Source organism: Taudactylus pleione, unplaced genomic scaffold (genome assembly GCF_031769625.1).
Source record: "Taudactylus pleione unplaced genomic scaffold, aTauple2 ptg000066l, whole genome shotgun sequence".
Classification (NCBI taxonomy): Eukaryota; Metazoa; Chordata; class Amphibia; order Anura; family Myobatrachidae; genus Taudactylus; species Taudactylus pleione.
This window is the reverse complement of record NW_028284468.1, coordinates 34,637,555-34,661,255: the sequence shown is the minus strand read 5'-3', so window position 1 is coordinate 34,661,255 and position 23,701 is coordinate 34,637,555. Positions and strand designations below refer to the sequence as shown.

The following is a 23,701-nucleotide window of genomic DNA, read 5'->3' as shown; positions in this document are numbered from 1 at the left end:
TTAATATAAAAACATATAAGCATTAGCAAAGTCAGACTTTATTCATAAGCAGCGTCAAATCTTAAATTCTGGGGCACGTACACAAATGAAATACCCTCCAAATTAAATTCTTGTCTAAGATATACAAAAAGTAATATCCTCCCAGTGTGCAGAGAAGGGAAAGAAAGAAACAGTCTGTTAAGTGGTCTTCATTTTGTGTTGAGATGAATGGTTTTGGTGAATTTAGTTTATAAAGTCACAATCGTGACGGATGACTCAGATGTAACGAAGTTTCCAGATTAGACAGGTTGGGTCTGTTTAATGTTCATGTGCAAATCTTCTACTTCTAGTTTCCACATGCTGCGGTGTACAGGGTTGTCAGACAGATCAGTGATTTTCACAGCACGCAAAATGGGTTCCGGATGGCAAGACAGAACAAAGCCCATCACCATTACATATGTTCCTGTAGTAAGGAAAAACAAAAGCTAGTTATCACATCATGTCTGCAGCGGTCTTTGCACACCTACACAAATACAGGAGGAAGACAACAATATGCACTATCTTACGCACAAAATGATTCAAGTTAATCTTAAAAGAAAATAAGACATTTATTCAGATTAAATGCATTTGTTGCACTATTTTAAGAGGAACTCTGAAAATGTTTTATAAATGCACTGTAATTATACTTAGGCTTTTAGGATAAATCTTTTTTATTCTTATATTTTTAAATGCACTCTAACAGTTTTGCAGGGAAAACAGCTTATGCTGAATTGAAAGGACTTCACTACATACACATTTACAAGTACATATGAACCCCAAATAATCCTCTTGGAGACCAAACATAAAGAGACCCCTCCCAAACTGACAGCTGGTAATTAGTAAAATCTGGAACATGGTGGCAAAGTAAAAATAACAGCTGATCTCCATAACAAATTCTCCCAGACATGGAGGCTATGATATCCTATGATATCTCCCTCCCAGAGCTCTCCTGCCCATGGACTGCCGGATCTATTGTCCCAGTACCCTATACAGGCTGCCTCCGTTAACACTTTCACTCCTCCCCCATGATTTAAAAGTACATTTTCGTAAAATTTACATCTATTTCCATGCTTAGATTTTCTTAGCTGACTGTGGGGGCAATTCAATTGTTTTAGCCACGGCTATTTTTTGGGGGGTGCCCGACAGAGAAATTAAATTGTTGCTCCATATACTGTAGGCGCGAATAGCCGCGGCTTCACACATTTATTCTCGCAGCCTCCCGGGGTGTCGAGCAGAAATGTGTGATAAGTCAGCTGCGTGGGTGGCCAAAGCAGAACTTTAGACGGGGTTAGCTGCTATAAGCAGCTAAACCCTGTGCTTTTGCCCGCGCACACGCGGCACTGGCACCTGAACGGAGCAACAGGTTGTTGAACTCATCCCAGACTTCTGGATATACATATAATATCCTGGCATTCCCAAGGTGTCTCCAGAATCTTATTCGAGTGGGGCGCCCATATGTCTCTTACACAATTGCAAAAACAAACATCAAACCTCTACCAGAGAATTTAATACCTACAGTATATCACCCATTGGATCCAAACTGAGGATGTCTCCCCTCCCCTTTTCAGCCCCCTCCTCAGTTCATCACATCCACTCTTCCGTCAGGTATACATAAGGGTGGCATTTATTTTTTGGTATAAAATTCTTCTCTCACCTACTGAGGAGGGACGCGGTCATAATACCGACCACGGGGATTCCTGCGCTCAGAATGCTGAAGACGGAATCCCGACATCTGTCAGAATCTTGGCGCCAGCATCCCAAAGTTAAGTAGTGGGGTGAGGGGGAGGGTTAGGGCTAGGCACCGGGGAGGGTACCGACCGACAGTTGTCGGCATCCTAACCCTGTTGGGTGCCGGCATCCCATACCCAACCCGCTGAGGACTATAACCCACCCATTTAACCCCAATGGGGGCAGACCTCCATATTTCTCTGTCCGATTCAGATTGGGAACATATATTTCAGACTGCTTTAAAGAGGTCTAAACTCATCAATCATTTTGAAATGTTGGTTACATTTGTTCACAGGCTATACATCCAACTCCAGGTAAGTTCCAAAATATGTGGCCTTCTGCGACTAAATTCTGTTGGAGGAACTGTGGTGGGGTTAGGGCTCTCTTTCGCATTTTTTGGATCTGTCGTATTGGGGTAGATGTATGAAGCAGTGAATAGAGAGGAGAAGTGTGCCAGTGGAGAAGTTACCCATAGCAACCAATTAGCTTTGAAGTTGAATTTATCAAGTCCATTCTATAAAATTATAGGTAGAAGCTGATTGGTTACTTCTTCACTGGCACACTTCTCTACTCTTTTCAGTGCTTCATACATCTAACCCGTTATTCCCAATCTTTGGGTTGATGCTTTCATATAATATTTCAATTGATTAAGATGAGATTGGCTTTTTTTTTTTACCAAATCACATCAACTGCCACCTGGGTATTCCTTTATTTCATTTATACTTTGATTTTCCTTATTGTATTGTAAAATCCCTTATGCCGGGTGCACACTAGACGATATCTCGTCAGCTCTGGCCGGATCGGAGAAGATATCGGGCACGTCTAATGTGTACCCTCAATGCCGCGCGGTCAGTGACATCGTCCTTTGGGCCAAATGCAGCATGGTCCCCACCGTCACTGTAGTCAACGGGAAGGGTGTACCCGCCCGGTGCCGTCGCTTACGAGGTCGGTACACACTAGACATCGTCTACTGTGTACCGGCCTTAACATGGATTCAAGTTACTGAAATATTTTTAAAATGCAGAATATAAGTTCTCAATTTACTCAGCAAGAACATAACAAAGCTTTGTTTCATTTTCAGTTCAATGTTCGTATATTAATTCTACTACAGAACAATTACCAATCGCAGTGAACCTGAAGTGAATGAAAACATTTTCTGTGAAGTGCTGCGTAGTATGTCTGCGCGATTTATAAATGGTAATATGCTATATATTCCATTCCGCTCACTATGAGACACTCTGCTAATTCATTGGGGGGTTTCAATTGTTTCCTCACACCTGTAATGAATGGGCGCCTGATGGGCAGTATTCAATGGTTTTGCTGATGGGCTCGGGGGCCCCATTACTGTGTGGAGTTTGTATATTCTCCCTGTGCTTGCATGTGTTTCCTCCAGTTTTCTCTCACTCCGAAAATAAAAATTAACCCTAGTGTGTGTATGTGATAGGGAATATAGATTGTAAGGTCCACTGGGGCAGGGACTGATGTGAATGGCTAAATATTCTCTGTAAAGCACTGAGGAATGTGTGTCCGCTATTTACATAACTGGTAATAAATAAATTACTTATCATGCATGTCGTGCCCAAATGCACTAGGTTTAGACACAGAAAGTGGGTAAACTTGTGCAAACTAATGGGTGCACAGCCCAAATAGCATTTTGGGCGCCCAAAAGGCAAACTTTTCAGGGATTTCTGATGACCACCTCAGGAAGATGCGATCAGAAACAGCTGAATAGCTCCTGGTTACTTTACACGGGAGATGGGGCACCCAAAATCAATTGGATTCCCCCCAAGAAGAGGAGTGGGCACATGCTGAGTACCACATAATCTGACAGAAGGTAGAAGTGCTGGAGCATGATAAACAGGAAGAAGCATGCTATTACTGTGAGGTTATTTAGCTAGTGAGCTTATATTTAGATTACACATTACTTTTTCCTTTTGTTAATAACAGTGCCATATGTATTTATATCTGTATACATGACAATGCTAAACAGAGACATGCAGGCAGGATGTGTGTATTCATCAGGAAACAGTGGCAAAATGCTAAAAGATGGTCTCAGTAGACCTAAAAAAAATAAAAATGGTCATTTGATAGCATATATCAGAACACAAAAAACAAGGTGGGGCAGAGATGTCTCATGAACGCATAAAAACATAATCTAAAATATGACAATCTACTGACAGTCACCACCATAGAACAGGGTTTCTCAACCTGCGGTACATGAACAACTGGCGTACATCAGACGGTTACTCAAAACAGGTGACGCCCTCAAGGCGGTAACTTGATCAGGGCATCGGCCTACTGTATTCCAAGAAAGTAAGAACTAAAAAGCACTTGAACTTTCGGAACTAGTATGGATTCTCGACATAAAACACAAAAGTTCGGTCTTACGGGGGTCCATTCTCTAAGGGGGTCTATTATCAATTGCTATCTGTTAGAGGTGAATTAAATCTTCCATTCACAGCCAAGGTTGAACATGCTTTGAATGGAAGAACCAGTCATATTCTGAAAAGGTGATAAGGCAGATACTAGCCTCTATACTGCAGACCAAACTCAAATAATATTACAACAAAACCTCCGCATACAAACTAAGCCACAATCCTAAACATATCGTTGAGGAACTCCTCACCTTTTATAGCACCTTGGATAATCTTCCCTGTACTCAACCCAATCGTTTGTGTGTCATCAACCCAATTATTCCTGTCGAAACATAAAGTACCCCAGCTTACTCTAGCAGCCTCTATGGCACTAAGGGGCCAATCCTATTCCGTGTGAAGGATGCGATGTGCCGTTGCAACAGCGTTAAAACGCCGGCAACAGCCTGGCACATCACACCTTTTGCAGCCCAACTCGACCCTGAATTCGCCAAACTTTGCTCGCTGCCCTATGGGGCTGAGCAAAATTTGGCCAATCCGGGCTTCAGTAAAGTGTGACCACTGCCGCGATGACTCGCACCAGCGAGATCATTGCGGCTAATGGGATTGACCCTTAAGTGCTGAAATTACAGAAGATGAAACAGCCCATGCCATTAAGTACAGGGAACCCAACAAGGCTCAGGTTCAGATGGAATAACTGTCATCATTTTCCAATAGCGTCATTGCAAAATGAGCCCTAGAAGCAAGAATTATTGTTATCCATAAAGAAAGGAAAGACTCTACTAAGTGGGTGTATATCATTCTTTTTTCCTCTCTAATTTCCACTTTATTGGAAATGGTCACTTTCTGTATTGGTCCTGCCAGAATTTGCATTGCTAGAATTTTAAAATAACTATATATAAAAAAAATATATATAAATTTAAAAATAAAGTAGAAACATTCAGGGGAACTTTTGAACACATTTGTAAACTTTAGGAGAAAAATTAGTAAGGGATAAGCAGTAAACATGTATTAGGGAGGATGCATGATATAAACTGGATACTTGATTACCTGGCTAAGATGATAAGGCTATTGTAAAATGACAAATACACATACCTATGTGGCCATAGTGTTCCCACTAGGCTGTTTTTATTAGCAGGACGTCGCACCCTGCCCGATTTTAAAGTACTTAAAATGTGCCCTGCCCTTATGGAGGCACCCCGGCGTCCCCCTGACCTCAGTGGGCACCATCTCCCGCTGTGCTGCTGTATGTGCCGGGGATGGCGCACCTCTCTCTGTCCGCCCATCCCCTCCTATATTGGAGGTTTGGACGAACACTGACTACCGGGTGATTAAATACCATGCGCATGGCATCTGTTCACAGTGTGGGGATAGCGTGGGGGCAGCACAGCATCTGAGTGCACACTCCATGCCCCCTGCCCAAGAGTATACACCCCCTTTTTATACGCGCAGATGTGCCCTCTCTTATGATCGGCACCCTGTCCTGAATAGACTGTAGAGTAGAGAGAACTATATAATCCCTTCTACAGGTAATCAGGAGGCATCCATGCTCCCTAAGTATAGTGTGTGCAACCCCCTCCCCCTCCTACACACACACACACACCAAAAAGTTGCAGACAGTGGATTCTTTCTGACACAGTACGACATGGAATTGCTATATACTGTATATTTCTGTACTTAGATTTTTAGTAAATTGTTGAATGATATGACCATTTTAACATTATTTAGTGAAAACAAAGTTAACTTCACACAAATTATATGCACAGAAAATGTAAACTACATAGTATGCATGATGAAGCTTTTACTGGAACCACCGTGTGTTCCTAGAAAAGGATCTAAATAGTTCCCTACTTTATATGGGGTAGTTTTATGGTTTCCAGTTACAGGATTAGACAGTCAAGCTGTTTATAGCTACAGAGGAAGTGAAAGTAAAATACATTTTTTATGGATCAAAAGGGCAGAAAAACATTGCAGTATGTTTGCCTTAAATTAAAATAAAATGCTTATCCTATATTAATAAAGCAATTATCTTATCCACATTGCTGTACAACATATAAAATTGTAATAAAACAAATCAAACCAACAGATGGTCAGTGCGAATAGAAGCTTACAATCAAAAACCAGGCCAATTTATTTAAGCTATGGGAGGCTTGTTAGAAGCCGTAATCATTTACTTTCAGGGCTATTGTTTGGCTTGTTATAATGCTACTCTAAGTGCTATGTACATTTAACAAGATTATAGCGGCTATGAAACTGTATGTGGTGGACATAAACGTTTAATTTGTTTGCTGTATGTTCCACAACAAACCAGAAGAGATGTCCCAGTGCGGAGACTATCATAATTTAATGTCTATATCAAAGAACCAGTATAGCGACACCTATTGAAATAGCGGCAAAAAATAAGTGTTATTTTTCAGCAAAAAATGAATATTTATTGTGTGTGTGTGTGTGTGTGTGTGTGTGTGTGTGTATGTATATATATATATATATATATATATATATATATACACACACACATACACGCAGTATATACACAAACACTAGTCAAATAGTCCGGCACTCCTTTACATACTAGGTCGACAGGGTCAGAAGGTTGACACACTAAAGGTCGACTGGTAACAAGGTCAACAGGTACGAAGGTCGAGAGGCAGTAGGTCGACACACTAAAAGTCGACTGGTAACAAGGTCGACATGGTCAATAGGTCAACACTCATATGGTCGACATGCACATGGTCGACACATGGTTTGTTTTGTTTTTAGCCCTAATCTTTACCCTAACCCTCCTCGGTGCCTAACCCTAACCCTCCCTCCTGGTGCCTAACCGTCGGAGTAAGTGCCTAACCCTAACCCGCCAGGGTAAGCGCCAATCCCTACCCTTTCGGGGTAAGTGCCCAACCCTAACCGTCGGGGTAAGTGCCCAACCCTAACCGTCGGGGTAAGTGCCCAACCCTAACCGTCGGGGTAAGTGCCCAACCCTAACCGTCGGGGTAAGTGCCCAACTCTGACACTAACACTAAAGGCGGGTATCCACTAATAGATATACAAATAGGAGCACGATTACGACATTGCAATCGTGCTGTCATTTGTATAGCTAGTGATGTGCCTAGACTGATCGTTCACTCGTTCAGTCCAGGCACATCCCTCATCCCTGCACATGCTGAACCTGACGAGATCGTCAGATTGACCAGCATGTACGGGCGATGTCGGGTGTCGGAAGCGACCAGCGGGCACGCGCATCGCTGGTCGCTTCCGACCAAAACATGCCCAATGCATGCACGATTTACAAGCGATTGCATGATAACGACAGCGTTATCATGCAATCGCTTGTAAAAATCACCTAATGGATACCCCCCTTAACCCTAACAAAAAATAAGGTGTCGACCATTTGACTATATGAGTGTCGACATACTGCCTGTCGACCATGTTACTAGTCGACCTTTAGTGAACTTCAGACCCTGTCAACCTTCATTCAGTCGACCTACTGCCTGTCGACCTTCAGTAACTGTCGACCAATTGCATGTCGACATTCTGTACCTGTCGACCTATTGCATGTTGCCCTTCAGTATCTGTCGACCTTGTTACCAGTCGACCTTTAGTGTGTCGACTTTCAGTCCCTGTCTATCTTCCATTGTCTACCCAAACACTGTCTTATCTAGACAATGTAGACCTAATGAACCACACCCCTAGTGTGTATGAGCCTTAAGTCTGAACTGATCGTCTTCCCACAATTTCACTATCCATTGACAGCACAACCATCTCCTCTAGCCCCCACATGCGCTATCTTGGAGTTATCCTTGACTCCTCTAAACAACACATTCAGTACCATCCACAGTTCTGCTATTTCTAGGATCAGTCCCTCTCTCTCCATAGATGCTACTAAGACTCATCCACTCACTGGTCATCTCCAGATTGGACTATTGTTACCTCCTATCTGGCCTCCCTAACTAATCTTCTCCTAATTTACTACATCTGCCTCCTCTCTCCTATAATCCCTACACTGGCTCCAATTCCCCTTCAGAACCCAATTCTATATTCTCACACTCACTTACAAAGCCCTAGCCCATTCCTCTATCATTAACTCCTTTCACTCTCCTGCTCGCCCTCTTCACTCTGCAAATGAAAACCACCTTTCCTGCCAACAGATTACTTCCTCCCATGACAGACTCTTAAGCTGCATACACACACAACGATTGAGTTAATGAACGATTTTAGTAAACGATTTTCTACCTTGAAAAAATGAACTAAAATCGTTTACTAAAGTTGTTAATTTACTATGTTCATTTAAATGTAATGAATGATTTTTATGAACTACAAATGATTTTTGCATATTAACTTAATGAAAATCGTTGAGTTGAGAAGTCTGACTGAACTACAAACTACAAACGTGAACGCGCATGAACAATAATCGTTCATCGTTTGACTCAGAAAGTGAACGATTTTTAGAAGCGATTATCGTTAAACGATATCGTTTGACGATAATCGTTCAAAAAATCGTTGTGACTTTGCAAAAGCAGCTCCACACCTCTCTATCAGACTCTCCACCTCTCTACAAAACAGGCTCTCAAGACCCACTTCTTCATCAAAGCCATCCATCTCTCATCTTAACCCACTGTCCCATGCTCACTGTCTACCCCATATGTGTAACCCATGGGATCGGTATGAAATACCGACAGCCGGGATCCTGACGGTCAGGGTTAACATACTGACACTTGTTGGTCGGTATGCAAAACCTCCACCCCTCCCTTAGTGCCTAACCCTCCCCCTAGTGCCTAACCCTAAACCTCCCCCCAACGCCGCTACTTACCTTCAGCATGCCGGCGGTCAGAATGCTGGCGTCGGTATTCCGGTGCAGGAAGCAAGCGTCGGTATCCCTCACCCTGGTTTGTCTGCCCCGCACCTTTAACATGAAAGCTCTAACGAGTGGGGCCTCTTCCCCATGTGCTTTTCATTCCCTTACTTATACTACTATCTACTCCATTACTCCTTACAATGGCACCTAACACTTGACTTCTGCCACCCTGCTGCTTATTTGATTGTTATGACCGCTGATGCAGCAATGTTTATATACCATGTACTTGTCCTGCATTGTCTTGTACTGTAAATCACTGTTCTCTTGTTCTGCTTAACTGTTAATGTACTCTGTTGGGCGCTGCGGAACCCTTGTGGTGCCATACAAAGAATAATAGTAATAATAATGTTGACCTTGTCAACATGTTCAAAATGACAACATATAAAATAAAGATATCTAGGTACATAATGTCGACATGGTTATTAGCACCTACTAACTTCAATACTAACTTGATATTAACTTAATGTTTATCAATGGCATTCTTTGTTTTTACACACATTTCCGATAATTATGAAAGTCAGTATATAGGTTTATTTTTTCTGGTCATGAAAATAAATAAATAAAGGAACAGATCCCAACTGAGGCCAGGTGCGTCAGGGTGGGTGCTCTGTGAACCTTGAAGAAAAAAAAAAAAAAAAAAGAGTTATCTAAGGTATGTTATACCAGATTTTCTTCTTCAGGGTCCAAAGAATCTACCTTAATCTATCTTGGGGACGTCCTAAAGCAGTTCTCTTAAGGGTGGGGACGCTCCTGCACAGAGAGGAGAATCCGCCGCCCAAAGGAAGCATCCTGGGAGGCAAGCGTATCATATGCATAGAATTTGATAAACGTATTGATGAAAGACCAAGTGGCAGCCTTGCAGAGCTGTTCAGCCGAGGCACCATGTCTAACCGTCCACGACGATCCAACAGACCGAGTAGAATGTCCTGTCACCTTGTTAGGAACAGGATGATCAGCCTGTATATAGACCTGAGAAATAGTCGTACGCAGCCAGCAAGCCAAAGTCTGCTTGTTTGCTGGCCAGCCTCGTTTGCAAAACCCATATAACACAAACAGCGAGTCTGATATCCTGACGGAGCTGGTACGATTTACGTAGATACGAAGGGCTCGAACCACATCCAGGGAAGCTTACCCTGTAGACAGGTCTGAAGACTGAAAGGTCGGAACTACAATCTCCTCATTTATATGGAAATGGGAAACAACTTTCGGAAGGTAACCCGCCTTAGTACGGAGGACAGCTCTATCTTGATGGAAAATCAAATATGGAGAGAGACATGACAGAGCTGCCGAGTCAGAAACTCTACTAGCTGAGGCGATAGCGAGGAGAAAAAGGGTCTTTATTGTCAACCATCTTACGTCCACCGTATCCAAAGGTTCAAAGGGAGCCGTCTGCAATGCCCTGAGAACCAAAGTCAAATCCCATGGTGCCACCGGAGGGACAAATGGAGGTTGCAGCCGGAGAACCCCCTGCAAGAATGTTCTAACATCCGGCTGAGGGGCAACTCTGTATTGGAACAAAACTGACTTAAGAAAAGCAAATATTCTTGCGACCTTGAAAACTTAGGGTCATATTTTCTGTAAGCACACCAAAGAAAAAATTAATGGCAAATTCTGTGATAGATGCGGGCAGAAGAAGGCTTCCTTGCCCTCAGCATCGTCTGAATCACAGCGGACGAAAAACCCTTGGTCTTGAGGACGGCAGATTCAACAGCCATGCCATCAAAGCCAACCAAGGTAAATCCTGATATAGGCAGGGACCCTGCACTAGCAGATCCAGCTTAGAGGCAGTGAAAGTGGACTGTCTATGGATAGACATGTCAGGTCGGAGAATCAATGCCTCCTTGGTCTGCAAGGGGCTATCAGTATTCTCCTGCCGCCTTCCTGCTTGAACTTTCTCACGACTCTTGGGAGGGATATTTGAGGAAACAGGTATGCTAACCTGAAGTCCCACCTCACCACCAGAGCATCCACAAAAGCAGCTGAGGGTTCCCTTGTTCTGGACCCGTACCTGGTGACCTTGTGGTTGCGATGCCATGAGGTCCACGTCCGGTAATCCCCACTTTTCCACCAGGATTTGAAAGACCTCCGGATGAAGAGCCCATTCACTGGTGTGTATGTCCTGGCGACTTAGGAAGTCCGCTTCCCAGTTGAGAACACCTGGGATAAATATTGCCGATATTGCTGAAAGATGGCATTCTGCCCACAGCAGAATTTCCGCCACTTCCCTCATGGCAGCCAGACTTCATGTGCCTCCTTGATGATTGATGTAGGCCACCACTGTCGCATTGTTGGACTGAACCTGGACAGGCCTGCCCTATAGGAGGTCCTGCGCCAATATGCGCACAGCACAAAGCTCCAATATATTTATTGGTAAGTGACTTTCCTGCCCGGCCACCTTCCCTGGTAGGTGTGGTGACCTTCACAGCTCCCCATCCTCGCAGACTTGCGTCTGTGGTGAGAGGTACCCAATCCGGTACTCATAACGGACAACCCTTGTTTAAATGAGTCGTCTCCAGCCACCAGGCGAGGGAGAACCGAACCTCTGGCAAGATGCGAATCATCTGGGACTTTGTCAGATGATACTGACCATCCCAATGAGCCAGGATCCAATTTTGCAGGGACCTGGAGTAGAACTGGGCATAAGCCACCATGTCAAATGTGGATACCATGGAGCCCAGCACCTGCATTGCCAAGTGTACCGACACTCTTTGCTTGCAGAGAAGACTGCGCACCAGAGACTGTATTGCCACAATCTTGTCCTCTGGTAGAAGAATCCTCTGCCCAAGAGAACCCAGCAGCACCCCCAAGTGCACCATCTGCTGAGTTGGAGAAAGAGACGACTTATTCCAATTTACTATCCAGCCGTACTCTTGAAGACAGACAATGGTCATCTGGAGATGACATTGTAACATCTCCTGAGATTGTGCCAATATTAGAAGATCGTCCAAATATGGCAGTATCCTGACTCCTTGTCTCCCGAGATGAGCCGTCATGATTGCCATTATTTTGGTAAATACTCGGAGCTGTGGCCAGCCCGAATGGTAGAGCTTGAAATTGGTAAATGTTGCTGATATAGCGCCAATCTTAGAAATCTTTGGTGGGATTGTGTAATCGGAACATGCAGATATGCATCCTATATGTCCAGGGATACCATGAAATCCCCAGGCTCCAATCGCCAGCATAATTGACCGTAGGGTTTCCATACGGAATTTTGGCACATGGATGTACCTGTTGAGAGACTTCAGATGCAGGATAGGGCGATGTGCCCATTTGGTTTTCGAATCAAAAATACATTTGAATAATAACCCTTTCCCTGTTGTGTCATAGGGACGGGGATTATGACTCCTGACTTCAGGAGGGCCCCAATAGACTCCCGGTAGGCCAAAGCCCTGCCCGGGTCTAAAGGAAGGTTTGTAGCCACAAACCTCTGAGGGGGATGCCTCAGGAACGTGATGGCATAACCCTGAGAGACCAGCTCTCGAACCCAGGCATCTGTAGTGGTCTGATACCAGGCTTGGGAGAACTAAGAGTCGGTCCCCAACCCGGAGACCCCCCAGGAGGAGGCCCACCACATCAGAAAGTAGACTTACTATCTAGCTTGGAGGCAGGACGTTTGCCTGACCAAGATTTCTTAGGCTGACATGTCTTGCGGGCATGACTCTGTCTAGAGGAAGACTGACCCTTCACCCTACTCTGTGGGCGAAAGGAACGAGCAGCCGACTGCCTAAATTTAGGAGTAGTTGTGGATGGCAATTCAGATGACTTCGGTGTTGCAAGAGAAGTTATTATGTCATCCAGCTCTGGTTAAAACAGTACCTTCCCCGCAAAATGCAACAAATCATGAGCCTTCTAGGATCCTGCATCCGCCTTCCAGGTTTTTAGCCAAAGGGATCTTCGAGCTGCAACTGTAGTCGCCGAGACTCTAGAAGCAAAATACCTGCGTCAATGACCGCTTCTCCCACATACACAGCTGCTTCTTGCATCTGATAGAGAAAAGACTGCTGTTCTCTAGTAGCCTCAGGTATAGTACCTTCCAGAGCTGTTGTCCATTCTTCCATAGCTTTCGCTACCCAGGCTACAGCCATAGCTGGTCTGGTAATAGCTCCAGATAATGAAAAGATTGATTTCAAATGATTGTCATGTTTCTTATCTGTAACCTCTTTTAACCACTTAACTGACTAATTATTTTTCCAAAAACCGCTCCGAAATTGTCGGGGTTATTTTTATAATTGAATTAGGCCAGGAACAGCTTTTCAAAACTTATCCAACATGTTTTTGTAAAAAAAAAAAATGTATCATTTTAACCACTGTATACCATAAAAATTGCAATTTTTACGGTATATAGTAGTGATGGCCATCAATAGAAACATTGATTGTGACCACAGCTGCCGATGTTTCCTTATCATCGGTTGGGGGCTGCCTATATATATATAAGTCCAGATCACCGGCACTCACGGGTTCCACAATGTCCTGGGCCGGGTGCCCTCCACAGTCAGTCGCTGCCAAACAGGATGAACTGAACATAATCTCCACAAGGCGGCACTCCGTGTAAAAAACGACCAAATGTGACAAGATGCTGTCTGCAACGTTTCAGTGCCTTTTATTAGCGCTTTTTTCAAGCATAAAATACATTTATGCTTGAAAAAAGCGCTAATAAAAGGTGCTGAAACGTTGCAGACAGCAGCTTGTCACATTTGGCAGTTTTTTACACGGAGTGCCGCCTTGTGGAGATTATATATATATATATATATATATACACACATACATACACACACACACACACATATACATACATACACACACATTATGGCCAGGGCTCTGCTTTATTCATGGGGGTGGGGCTTTCAAAAATGGGGGAGAGGCTGCTGATAGCAGGGGTGGAGTGAGGGAAGGACAGCGCTGATAGCACTGCCTTCTCTGCCCGGCGGCTGCTGATAGCCGGAGTTGGAGGGAGAGAAGGACAGCGCTGCCTTCTCTGCCCTGTCAGCCGTCGCTGCTGCTAGCCGGAGGAGGGAGAGAAGGACAGCGCTGTCACCGCTGCCTTCTCTGCCCTGTCCTCTCGGCAGCCGCCAGGGGGTGGGTGCGCCGGCACTGGGCTGGCCGATCACTGCAGTGATCGGCCCACGGGGAGGGACCAAGGACTTTATTCAGAGGCGGCCATACGGTCTACGACCGCACGGCCGCCTCGATGTTTTGCCAGTGCGCATGCGCATGAGGGAGCCGGCTCCCTCGTGCGCATGCGTGAGACCCGCTACGACCGACAGCGCCGGTCGTAGCGGGTCTCTTTCCAAGGCGTTGGAAGGCGTGCCGGGGGGTTGCAGCCCAAACGGAGGCGTTGCCATGGGAACGCCTGCCGTTTGGGGGAGGCCCCACTGACATCACTAGTGATGTCAGTGGAGAGCTTCCGGCTCTCTGACGCTCTCTGATGGTCTCTGACCATCGCGACCATCACCCGAGTGGTCGTTAGAGCTGTGGGTGTCAACCCACAGCCTAACGACCGCAACAGAGGTGGGCGGTCAGGATGCAAGTGGCCGCCCAGTTTCTGAGCAACCGCTTGCATCCTCCGACCGCCTCTGAATGAGGCCCCAAGTGTGCAGAGGGACCAGGAGCTCCCTCTGTGATTGGCGGCTGCTAGAAAATTATTTTCCAGCAGCCGCCCACAGAGCTTTTCTGACTGGTTGTATCAGATACGACCATGTCAGGGAAAGCCCAGTCTGGTATGGTCGTATCTGATACGACCATGCCAGGCAAGTGGTTAAAGAGGAGGCTGCAGGAATGGGTAACGTAGCGCTCCTAATCAACCTTATGACATGAGCGTCTATCATTAGGGGAACTTCCCATTTGTTACACTCACCCAGTGCAAATGGGTACCGAGAGGTTATATTCCTTGTAGCATGGAAATGCTTCCAAGGAGTACTCCATGCCTCAGACATAAGATTCGTCAGCTGTTCAGACTGAGGAAAATAGTCCTTACCCACCTTTTGACGCCGAAAAACCACCTTCGTTGTCGGCCTCCTCCTTCCTCTATACTGAGGACAGATCTAACCGCTCTCACCAGAGAGGTGACAGCCACAAGAGACTGATGGTCTTCTACTGAGTAAGACCCAGAACTCTGAGAGTCATAGTCTGAAGAGGAGTCCAGGTCATCATGAGGCAACTGATAGGAACCTGCTTTGCTGCCACTTGTCTATCTGGCTGCTGAGGAGCTATAAACAGCAGCATACTCTGACTAGAGTGAGCAGTAGAATTAACCCAACAGGAATTCATGGGGGGGCATATACATGGAAGGATGCAACTGCTGTGAATACCCCATAGCATGGGGAAATACCACAGCCGGAGCACGCGCTTGAGCGACTTTGTCCACTAAGTGTGACAAAACCTGATACCACCCGTGTGGATCTAGCTCTGGAGCTCTAGATGTACTGGCTTGACCAGGTAGCGGTTTACAACAGAGGCTACACAATCCATCCAGGTTAACATCCTGCTCAAACAGGCCTGCCAAACAAGACACATGATCCTAGTACTGGAATATCATCCTTCTCACCTACACCTTTATACATGACAAATGTATAAATGGTATAAGGTGTACAGTATATATGCAATGTGACTCCCTTATCAATGAAACCCCCCACACCTTTCAGAGGGATGAAGAGAAACAGTGATACTTTAGGTACAAATGACAGTTTGGAAACAAAAATGGCAGTACAATACAGCAGCTTAGCATTAAAGTCACATACAATGCATAAATCCGCACAATTGCTATTGCAAATGGTACTCTGAATCAACTAGCCAGCCCCGGAGGGGTAATGGTAGGATATAGAGTGCTCCAGGCCCAAAGGAGAGGTATACAGGGAGACCGACCAACCTCTGAGACCAACAGCTACAGCAGTACACACACACACACAAACACGATCTGCGAACGTCTCACCACAAGCTAGTCAAATATAGCAAACCAGACGCTGAACTCCATACTGGAAGTTGCGTCTTGTTTAGGGGAGAAGCGCCTTATTTCCCCTAAGCTGTAATTTTGATAGCACGGGTACGCTGGCCTCATAGTAGTAGATGCTTTCTAGTGCATCTACTACCCGCCCCCAGCGGCAGATGATAAGGACCCATTAGTGAGGACACGTCACACGAGGCCTTCACCTGCACCGATGCGTCTCCTACACGGATGCTAGGACTGCCACGCACTTACATGTCATCCACTAAGACAGCCTGCGGGTGCAGTCTTCACCCGCGGGTCAGTGTCCCCCGGGTGGGGGATTGTGCGGTGGCCAGGTCACCGCCGGTGAGTAGACGCTGGGCGCATGCGCCCGGCATCTATTCTACCTGTCAGCAGCGCTTGGGGACAGGCCGGTGTGTCCGTATGTGCCAGGCAAGCCCCCAAGAGTGACAATAAGAGGACGCGTCTAATAGACACGCCCCCTTTTTGGGTCGGCGCACTCGCGGAAGTGCCCTCTCTAGCTCCGGTGCCCTGCCTGCTGTGGGAGCTAGAGTGAACACTATAGGGAGGAGGACCGATGCGTGCTGGGAGCTACAGAGCTAGAAGCTGTATGGTGCAATGGATCGTTTCCACTACATACCCCCAAGGTAGATTCTGTGGACCCTATGGACCCTGAAGAAATGCTATTGTTATTTTATTATTTAGCATTATCAAATAAAGTTAAAATGTATTTCATGTTCCTGCAACCTTCTAAGCAAATCATATGACACTTATTCTGTTGATATGATAATATAGTAGTTGTTTTGAAATATCTTTTGGTAATAGTAAAAACTACTACCAGTGCATGTATATTTATATTTTACTAGCAGACACATGGCTGAAGCACTACGCATGGACATCTGCCTTGTACGCAACAGTTGCATTAGGCTGCCAGCAACCTTACCGGGAAGGTAATGGTAAATAATAGCTGTATAATATTAGTGCTATATTTAAGAATGAGAAATAACAAACTTAGTACTCACTAAAGGGGTTATGAGCTCCATTCAGTATTTAGCAAACAGTGGTAAGCTTAACTCACCGCTCTTCGTGACTATGCTGCTTACGCCATCTACAGATGTCATTAGCTGTACAGTCCCCATTGCCAGTAATGGGAACCCAGCATAATCCTTTCCAGCTTCAGGGAACTCTTCCAAACTTTGCTGAGTCCCTGCTGGGTTAAAGTGCAATGCGCATGCAAATTATTCTTTAAACTTGTCGATGCCAACGTTAGGCTGCTGTTGACACAAGTGGAGAACGGCACCAGGGTAGGGATGGCAATCGACTATCAATGGTCAACAACCAATGATAATTGTTTTGCCATCGATGGCGGAGGTCCAATGTTATTCTGCCATCAATGGTACAGATCTCCCCAATGTTTTTTTTTTCTTCTTTCTACTTGCTGCCAGGATAAAGAGCCTAGCTCCCCCACGTCCCCACCTCTGATTGGCCCGCTGCAAAGAGCAGGGATGTTTTTTTTTTTCTTTCTACTTGCTGCCAGGATAAAGAGCCTAGCTCCCCCACGTCCCCACCTCTGATCGGCCCACTGCTGGGATGATCATAGGTGGGTGAAACCATCAACGGTTCCCTACACCAGGGCTGGGGACACCCCTGATCTTGTAGCAGAGGTAAGTTTTTAAATATCAGCAGCATCTTCGTTAGTGTCACTGTGATACTAAACGAAACATGTAGCCAGCAATTAGGACCGTTATTAAATGAAGCCCCATGTATTGGCTTGCCATATCATCCCTTTAATTCGGGACACATTAATTACATAGATTCTGTGGCCGATTATAACCAGGTGAAATGGAGACTTGGCCCGTATTCAATTGCCGGCGAAAAGTCTTTCTGCCTACATCGCTGGTTTGGGCTCTGGAAAAGTATCGCGCTTATCCCTGCTATTTGCCCTATTCAATTGCAAAGGACGTGACAACGCATCCCGGCGAAACTTGGAGAGGCGGAAAGTCCTTTTAAAAACGGGGAAAATCAGCCTGACAACCCCAAAAGATGCACTAGCATGGGGGACCACTATGGATACCCCCGAATAGTCCTGCTGAAGGTATTTGGGGTGCTTGAATGGTCTCAATAGGTGCTATTTAGAGTCTTTGCACAAGTGGTGAAGAATAGCATTTTGCAGGTTTTTTTGGAAAAATAAGTAGTCTCACCAAATTTTTAAAAAACGCACCTGTAATCAAAAAAACAGCATGGGCATACTTGGGGGACCCCCTGAAGTCTATTTCGCTAGTTTTTAAGTTTGTCCCCCAACTTTGTTTTTTTTTTTCGACCCCCAAAACGAAAGTACTTTTCTGGGGTGATCTCAAGTTTTTTAAAACTTTTTAACGCAGTTTACCTTTGGGGAACTATCCCAAGGCTGAAGGAGTGTTGCCGCAACTTTGCACCCCAAACCCCCAATTCTGCACTTTTTCTCGCCTGCTTTCATAGGCGAATCTTTTCCGCTGGTTACAAGGCGCACCAGCGGAAGTCTTTGCAATTGAATTGGGCGGAGAGTTTCAGCCTGGCGAAATGACATAATCGGCAAAAATTTTCAGCCGATCGCGGCTTTTTGCCTGCATTTGAATATGGGCCTTGATGTCGGTCAGCCACTGAATCTGTGTAATTCATTTGTGTCCCAAATTAAAGGGATGATATGGCAAGCTTAAAAATAATCATACCACTGTCAACCAAAAGGTGCCCTTTGACCCTTAACAGAGTACAGGCTGGGTTTTTATATCTTAAAGCGGGTATCCACTTGTTGATATACAAACGACAGCACGATTACGACATTGCAATCGTGCTCTCATTTCTTTAGCTAGTGATGTGCCTAGACTGAACGATCACTCGTTCTGTCCTGGCACAGCCCTCATCCCTGCACATGCTGAACCTGACGACATCGTCAGGTTGACCAGCATGTACGTGCGATGTCGGAAGCAACCAGTGGGCACGTGCATCGCTGGTCGCTTCTGACCAAAACATAAAATACTTCATTTGACGTACTGAGAGAAGACCAATATTTGGACAATGGTTCTAACCAATAACCTTTTTTAGTAAGGAGACATCCATCAAATTTCGGCCAATGCGGTAAAAACAAAAAGGATAAAAAGGGGAACAAGGGGAGGTAAAAAGAAAAAGAATAAAAATGAACAAAAATAATAAAGGAAAGAAGGAGATAAGTGGAGATGATATAAAAATCTTTAATTTAAGTAAAAGAACCTTAACAAATGAGGAAGAAAGTATTCTTAAGAAGGGTTTAAAATTTGCCCCTAGCAACCCTATGAATAACTTTACACCTTCGTAGATGTACACAAATTTTCAAGAAAACTAACGGTAAAGAAATTCTTCAAGTTAAAAGAAAAAGATAAAGGAGATGATGACCCTGACATTGAAATTGAACAAACCCCTTTTAAAAAAAAGTCAACATTTAACCCTACTCATGTAAGAGGGAGTATGATTGACTGTTTCACAAAATCAGTCTTAGATGACTTGAAACAGCTAAATAGCCACAAACAAAAGAAAGTCTCGGGAAATCTAACTAGGAAGGAAAAACAGGCGATAAAAGATCTAAAAGAAGATGAATCTATCGTGATTAAACCTTGCGATAAGGGAGGAGGAGTAGCAGTTTTAGATAAATAATATTATATAAAAGAAATTGAAAATCAGCTCAATAAGGACAATACCTACCAGAAATTAAAAACTGATCCAACTATTAGAATTAGAAATAACTTTGAAAAATTCTTAAAGAAATTCCTAGATAAAGGAACCATCAGTAAGAAAGAGTATGAATACCTTAATATTACGAATCCTAAAACTCCAGGAATCTATACTTTACCGAAAGTACATAAAAATCCCATTGCACCACCAGGAAAACCTATCATCGCAGGAACAGGTAGTTTGACAACCAACTTGTCTGAAATGATAGACTATTATCTGCAACCATTGGCACAAAAAAGTAGATCATATCTGAGGGATACCTTGGACATGATCCAAAAGTTGAAAGAGGTAACAATTAGTGATGATATGCACTTAGTAACGGCTGATGTGGCGTCTCTCTATACGAGCATTAACCATATTGATGGAATAGAGGCTGTGAGATGGCATTTAGCTCAAACTGAGATGCCAGCAGATAAGATTGATTTCATCTTGGAGGGTATTCATTTTATTTTAAATAATAATTATTTCTTTTTTGAAGGAAGTTATTACCTTCAGCAAATAGGGACGGCAATGGGGACCAAGTTCGCGCCCGCCTATGCGAACTTATTCATGTCCCGTTGGGAACATGATGTGGTTTGGGGGGAGGGCGCGGACTTGGTATCGTGGAATAGATTCATCGACTATATTTTTTTTGTGTGGAAAGGGAGTGAAATTGATTTAGGACTGTTCTGTAAGAAACTAAATCAGAATGAGAAAAATATTAATTTAGTTTTTGACATTAGTAAAACTAGTGTCAATTTCCTAGATCTGACTATATATCTGAAAGATAACAAAATCCATACTAGAGGTTATATTAAACCAGCAGATTCGAACAGTTATATCCCTAATACCAGCAATCACCATCCAAACTGGTTAAAGGGAATTCCTAAGGGCCAGTTTCTACGTCTTAAAAGAAATTGTAGTGAAGAAGAACATTTAAGAACACAGCTAATGACTATGACCAATAGATTTATTGAAAAGGGTTATAAAGTAGAATCTATAAAAGGAGGCTGAAAAGGAAGTTATGGATATGAATAGAGATCAAATTATAGGAAAAAATGAAGATTATGGTAGCCAAAAAAAAACAACAACATAAAAACATTGAATGGGCATTTACTACGGGTTTTAGTTCACTATAGAAATATAGAGAAAATCATTAAAAAACATTGGAGGATTTTATTAAAGGACCCTATATTAAGAGAAACTATACCACCAAAACCTGTGTTTATTTATCGAAAGGCACCAAATTTAAAAGATAATCTGGTTAGAAGTGCACTTCCGAATAAAGTGTCAAACCCGATACGCACTAAGGGGTTCCACAGGTGTGGTGATTGTGTGGCATGTAGAACCATTCCCTCATCAGAAAGTAAAATTTTAAATTTTACTGTAAAGGGAAAGGAATACAAAATAGAGGGATTTATTACTTGCCACACAACAAATCTAGTATACCTTATTGAGTGCAAATGTGGCCTGCGTTATATAGGACGAACATCTAGAGCACTAAAAACAAGACTATCAGAACACTTACGCAACATCAAGAAGGGTTTGGAAACACACACTTTATCTAACCATTTTAAAAATACCCATAAATGTTCGAATAAAGATATAGTCAGATTTTTGGGAATACAGATTATAAAGAAGAATTGGAAAGATAGAGACTTAGAAGGAAATATAGCAAGGGCTGAGATGAGGTGGATTTTTAAGCTTGACACATTGATACCTGGTGGACTGAACGCAGATTTTGAGTTGAAGTGGTTTTTACAATGATTTTACAATTTTATTTACATATATTCCAGATTTTATGAAATTTTTATTGATTGAATGTATTACCATGTTTTATTATGTTCATTATGTTTATTAATCAATAAGATATCGTTAGATATGTATTTCTCCGTCTTGCCCACACTAGTGTGGGATATTTAGAAGATCTGTATTTTGGCTTGCGTTCCACCAGTGTGGAACGCATGCCGGAAGTGTTGATTTTGGATTCATGCTGTGCGCTCCAGAGATGGGAGATGCGGGCGGGATTCATTCTTAGTTTTGCGTTCCACATGCGTGGAACGCATACCGGAAGTCTGAGGTTATGACATACCACCGGTTATCGAGGAGACACTTCCGTTTTAGTCCTGCTTTCCACGGGTGTGGAACGCATACCGGAAGTTGAAAGCTTTGACGTACTTCCGGTAATCTAGCGGGAGACACTGAGGCCAGTCTGTGCTCTTCCATTGCGCCAGACTACCGTCCCCGGAGGTGGCATAGGGATATTAGTGGAGGGGCCCTTGTTGTCTTGTTATATCTTAAGGAAGGCATAACATTATATGTATAGTATTTTTGAGACATTTCCGGTCGTGATGTAACTTTCGGCTACGGTCATGTGATTAGGTTTTATTGGGTATAAAAAGGCATGAGATGCACTACTTAGAAGACCTTGAGAAAGATACTACATCGAAACGTGTTGGTCAGAGGATTCTGTGCATCACCTTTTTTGGAGATTACCTGGGTTGTGGACATTACATTCCCATTAAGGTACTGGGTGTGATATTTGGAGACTGATCCGGACTGTCTCTGGATATAGCACATCTGATTAACAACTGTACCTGGATGGTTTTTTGTGAATTCTACTTCTAAAGGATTTCCTTTTTACATTGTGACATTTGATTTAATTAAAATTGATGATTTGTTCATTACATACCTTTGGAAATTCCCTTTTTTGGAATTATCAACAAAAGAAACCTTGATGTGTTTTAACCAGACTTGTTTCAAGTAAGTTGTGGTACGTTGATTAAAGATACCTTTATAGGATTTACCCCGCACCGTTTTATGTGAGAGAGTACGTGGTGGATCAGATGCATGTTACGTTTACTAATATTACGTTTACTATAATATTATAAGAAGTCGTGCCTATTAAAAAAAACGATATATGTTTTAAACCATACCACTTAGAAGTGAGTATGGTACGTCATCTGATTGATTAAGAGAAATAGGATTTATCTCTTGAAAATATCATTGTCTTACCTACACGACCATTTGGATAAAACAAACCTACACATATGTTCTTTCTTGTTTTTTTTGTCGTTTTATATGTTGAATATTTGAAGAGGAACCACTGGAGAGAGTGACCAGGAACATAAGGACTGTTTTCTTACAACTTAAGTTTAAGTAGCGCACCTGTGACACTATCGATTTGAAGTATTTTATGTTTTATTTTCTTGTATTGGGCGAGTTAAGATAGTGTTTTGGAGCTGCCACTGTTTTGAATATTTGCGCCGTGAGTATTCCAATTACATTATTACCGCTTATCTGACCAAAACATGCCCGATGAATGCACGATTTGTAAGCGACTGCACGATAACGATGTCGTTATCGTGCAATCACTTGGCTAAATCGCTAAGTGGATAACCCCCATTATACAAACCTGGGCTGTCCCATGTTTTCATTATAAAATGCTGGAGCCACATTCTGGCGGCATAAGGGAAATACATAGATTAGAACGTCATTCTGTAGAACCTGTAACAATAGGAGTGTCTCAAGATTCTGCTTATATCAGCCTAAATGGAGAGTGCAGTACATATGACGTCACGGCAGAACGATATGACGTCTCTTTGTTACCTTGCTGCAGGCAGGGCTTGCCCTTTGGCACCTTGTCGGCCCCGCACACGGTGAAAGTGTGAGTGTCGTCACTCAGGCGTAGCGTAGTACCGCGCTCCGGTCGCACCTCTGTCACTCGGCCCTGCATCCACACAATGCTTACTTCCAGCTCGCCACTGCCGGGCGATCTATCAAGCCAGAAGGAGGGCGGCGCCCCCGGCCGCTTCTTACACTCCCTCAGCCGCGCTGCCAGCATCTTCACCGGCGGGGAGGTAAAGCTGGATCCGCTTGATGAGCTCCTCGTCTCGTCCATTAGCGTAATCGCTACTACTACTCTTAAACTTACCGCAATGTACAAACAGTTACAAGAGCCCGAAGTGATACTTGCAACGTGTCTCTCTCTAGTGCGGTGGCCATTTATCCGGAGACCAGGCTCGTGATAGGGATGGTGCTCGTTCATTGTAAGTTACTGAGAGTCCT

The 23,701-nt window shown here is 43.8% G+C and overlaps 1 protein-coding gene across 1 annotated transcript; it reads right to left on the bottom strand.

The window, feature by feature from the left end:
* Positions 1-16: 16 nt before the first annotated feature.
* On the bottom strand, positions 17-23,659 carry RMI2 (RecQ mediated genome instability 2). Its single transcript, XM_088466773.1, has 2 exons — positions 23,243-23,659; positions 17-442 (listed from the first exon to the last, which is right to left on the bottom strand). The coding sequence occupies exons 1-2, from the start codon at positions 23,532-23,534 to the stop codon at positions 279-281; spliced, it is 456 nt and encodes a 151-aa protein (XP_088322899.1). The 5' UTR covers positions 23,535-23,659; the 3' UTR covers positions 17-278.
* Between the last annotated feature and the right edge of the window lie 42 nt (positions 23,660-23,701).

What these genes read in the sequence shown, in the direction of transcription:
- RMI2 (XM_088466773.1), bottom strand. Translation starts at nt 23,534, where the DNA reads ATGGACGAGACGAGGAGCTCATCAAGCGGATCCAGCTTTACCTCCCCG. An exon ending in CAAGCCCTGCCTGCAGCAAG is followed by an intron (nt 443 to 23,242) that starts GTAACAAAGAGA and finishes TCCTTACTACAG; the next exon opens with GAACATATGTAATGGTGATG.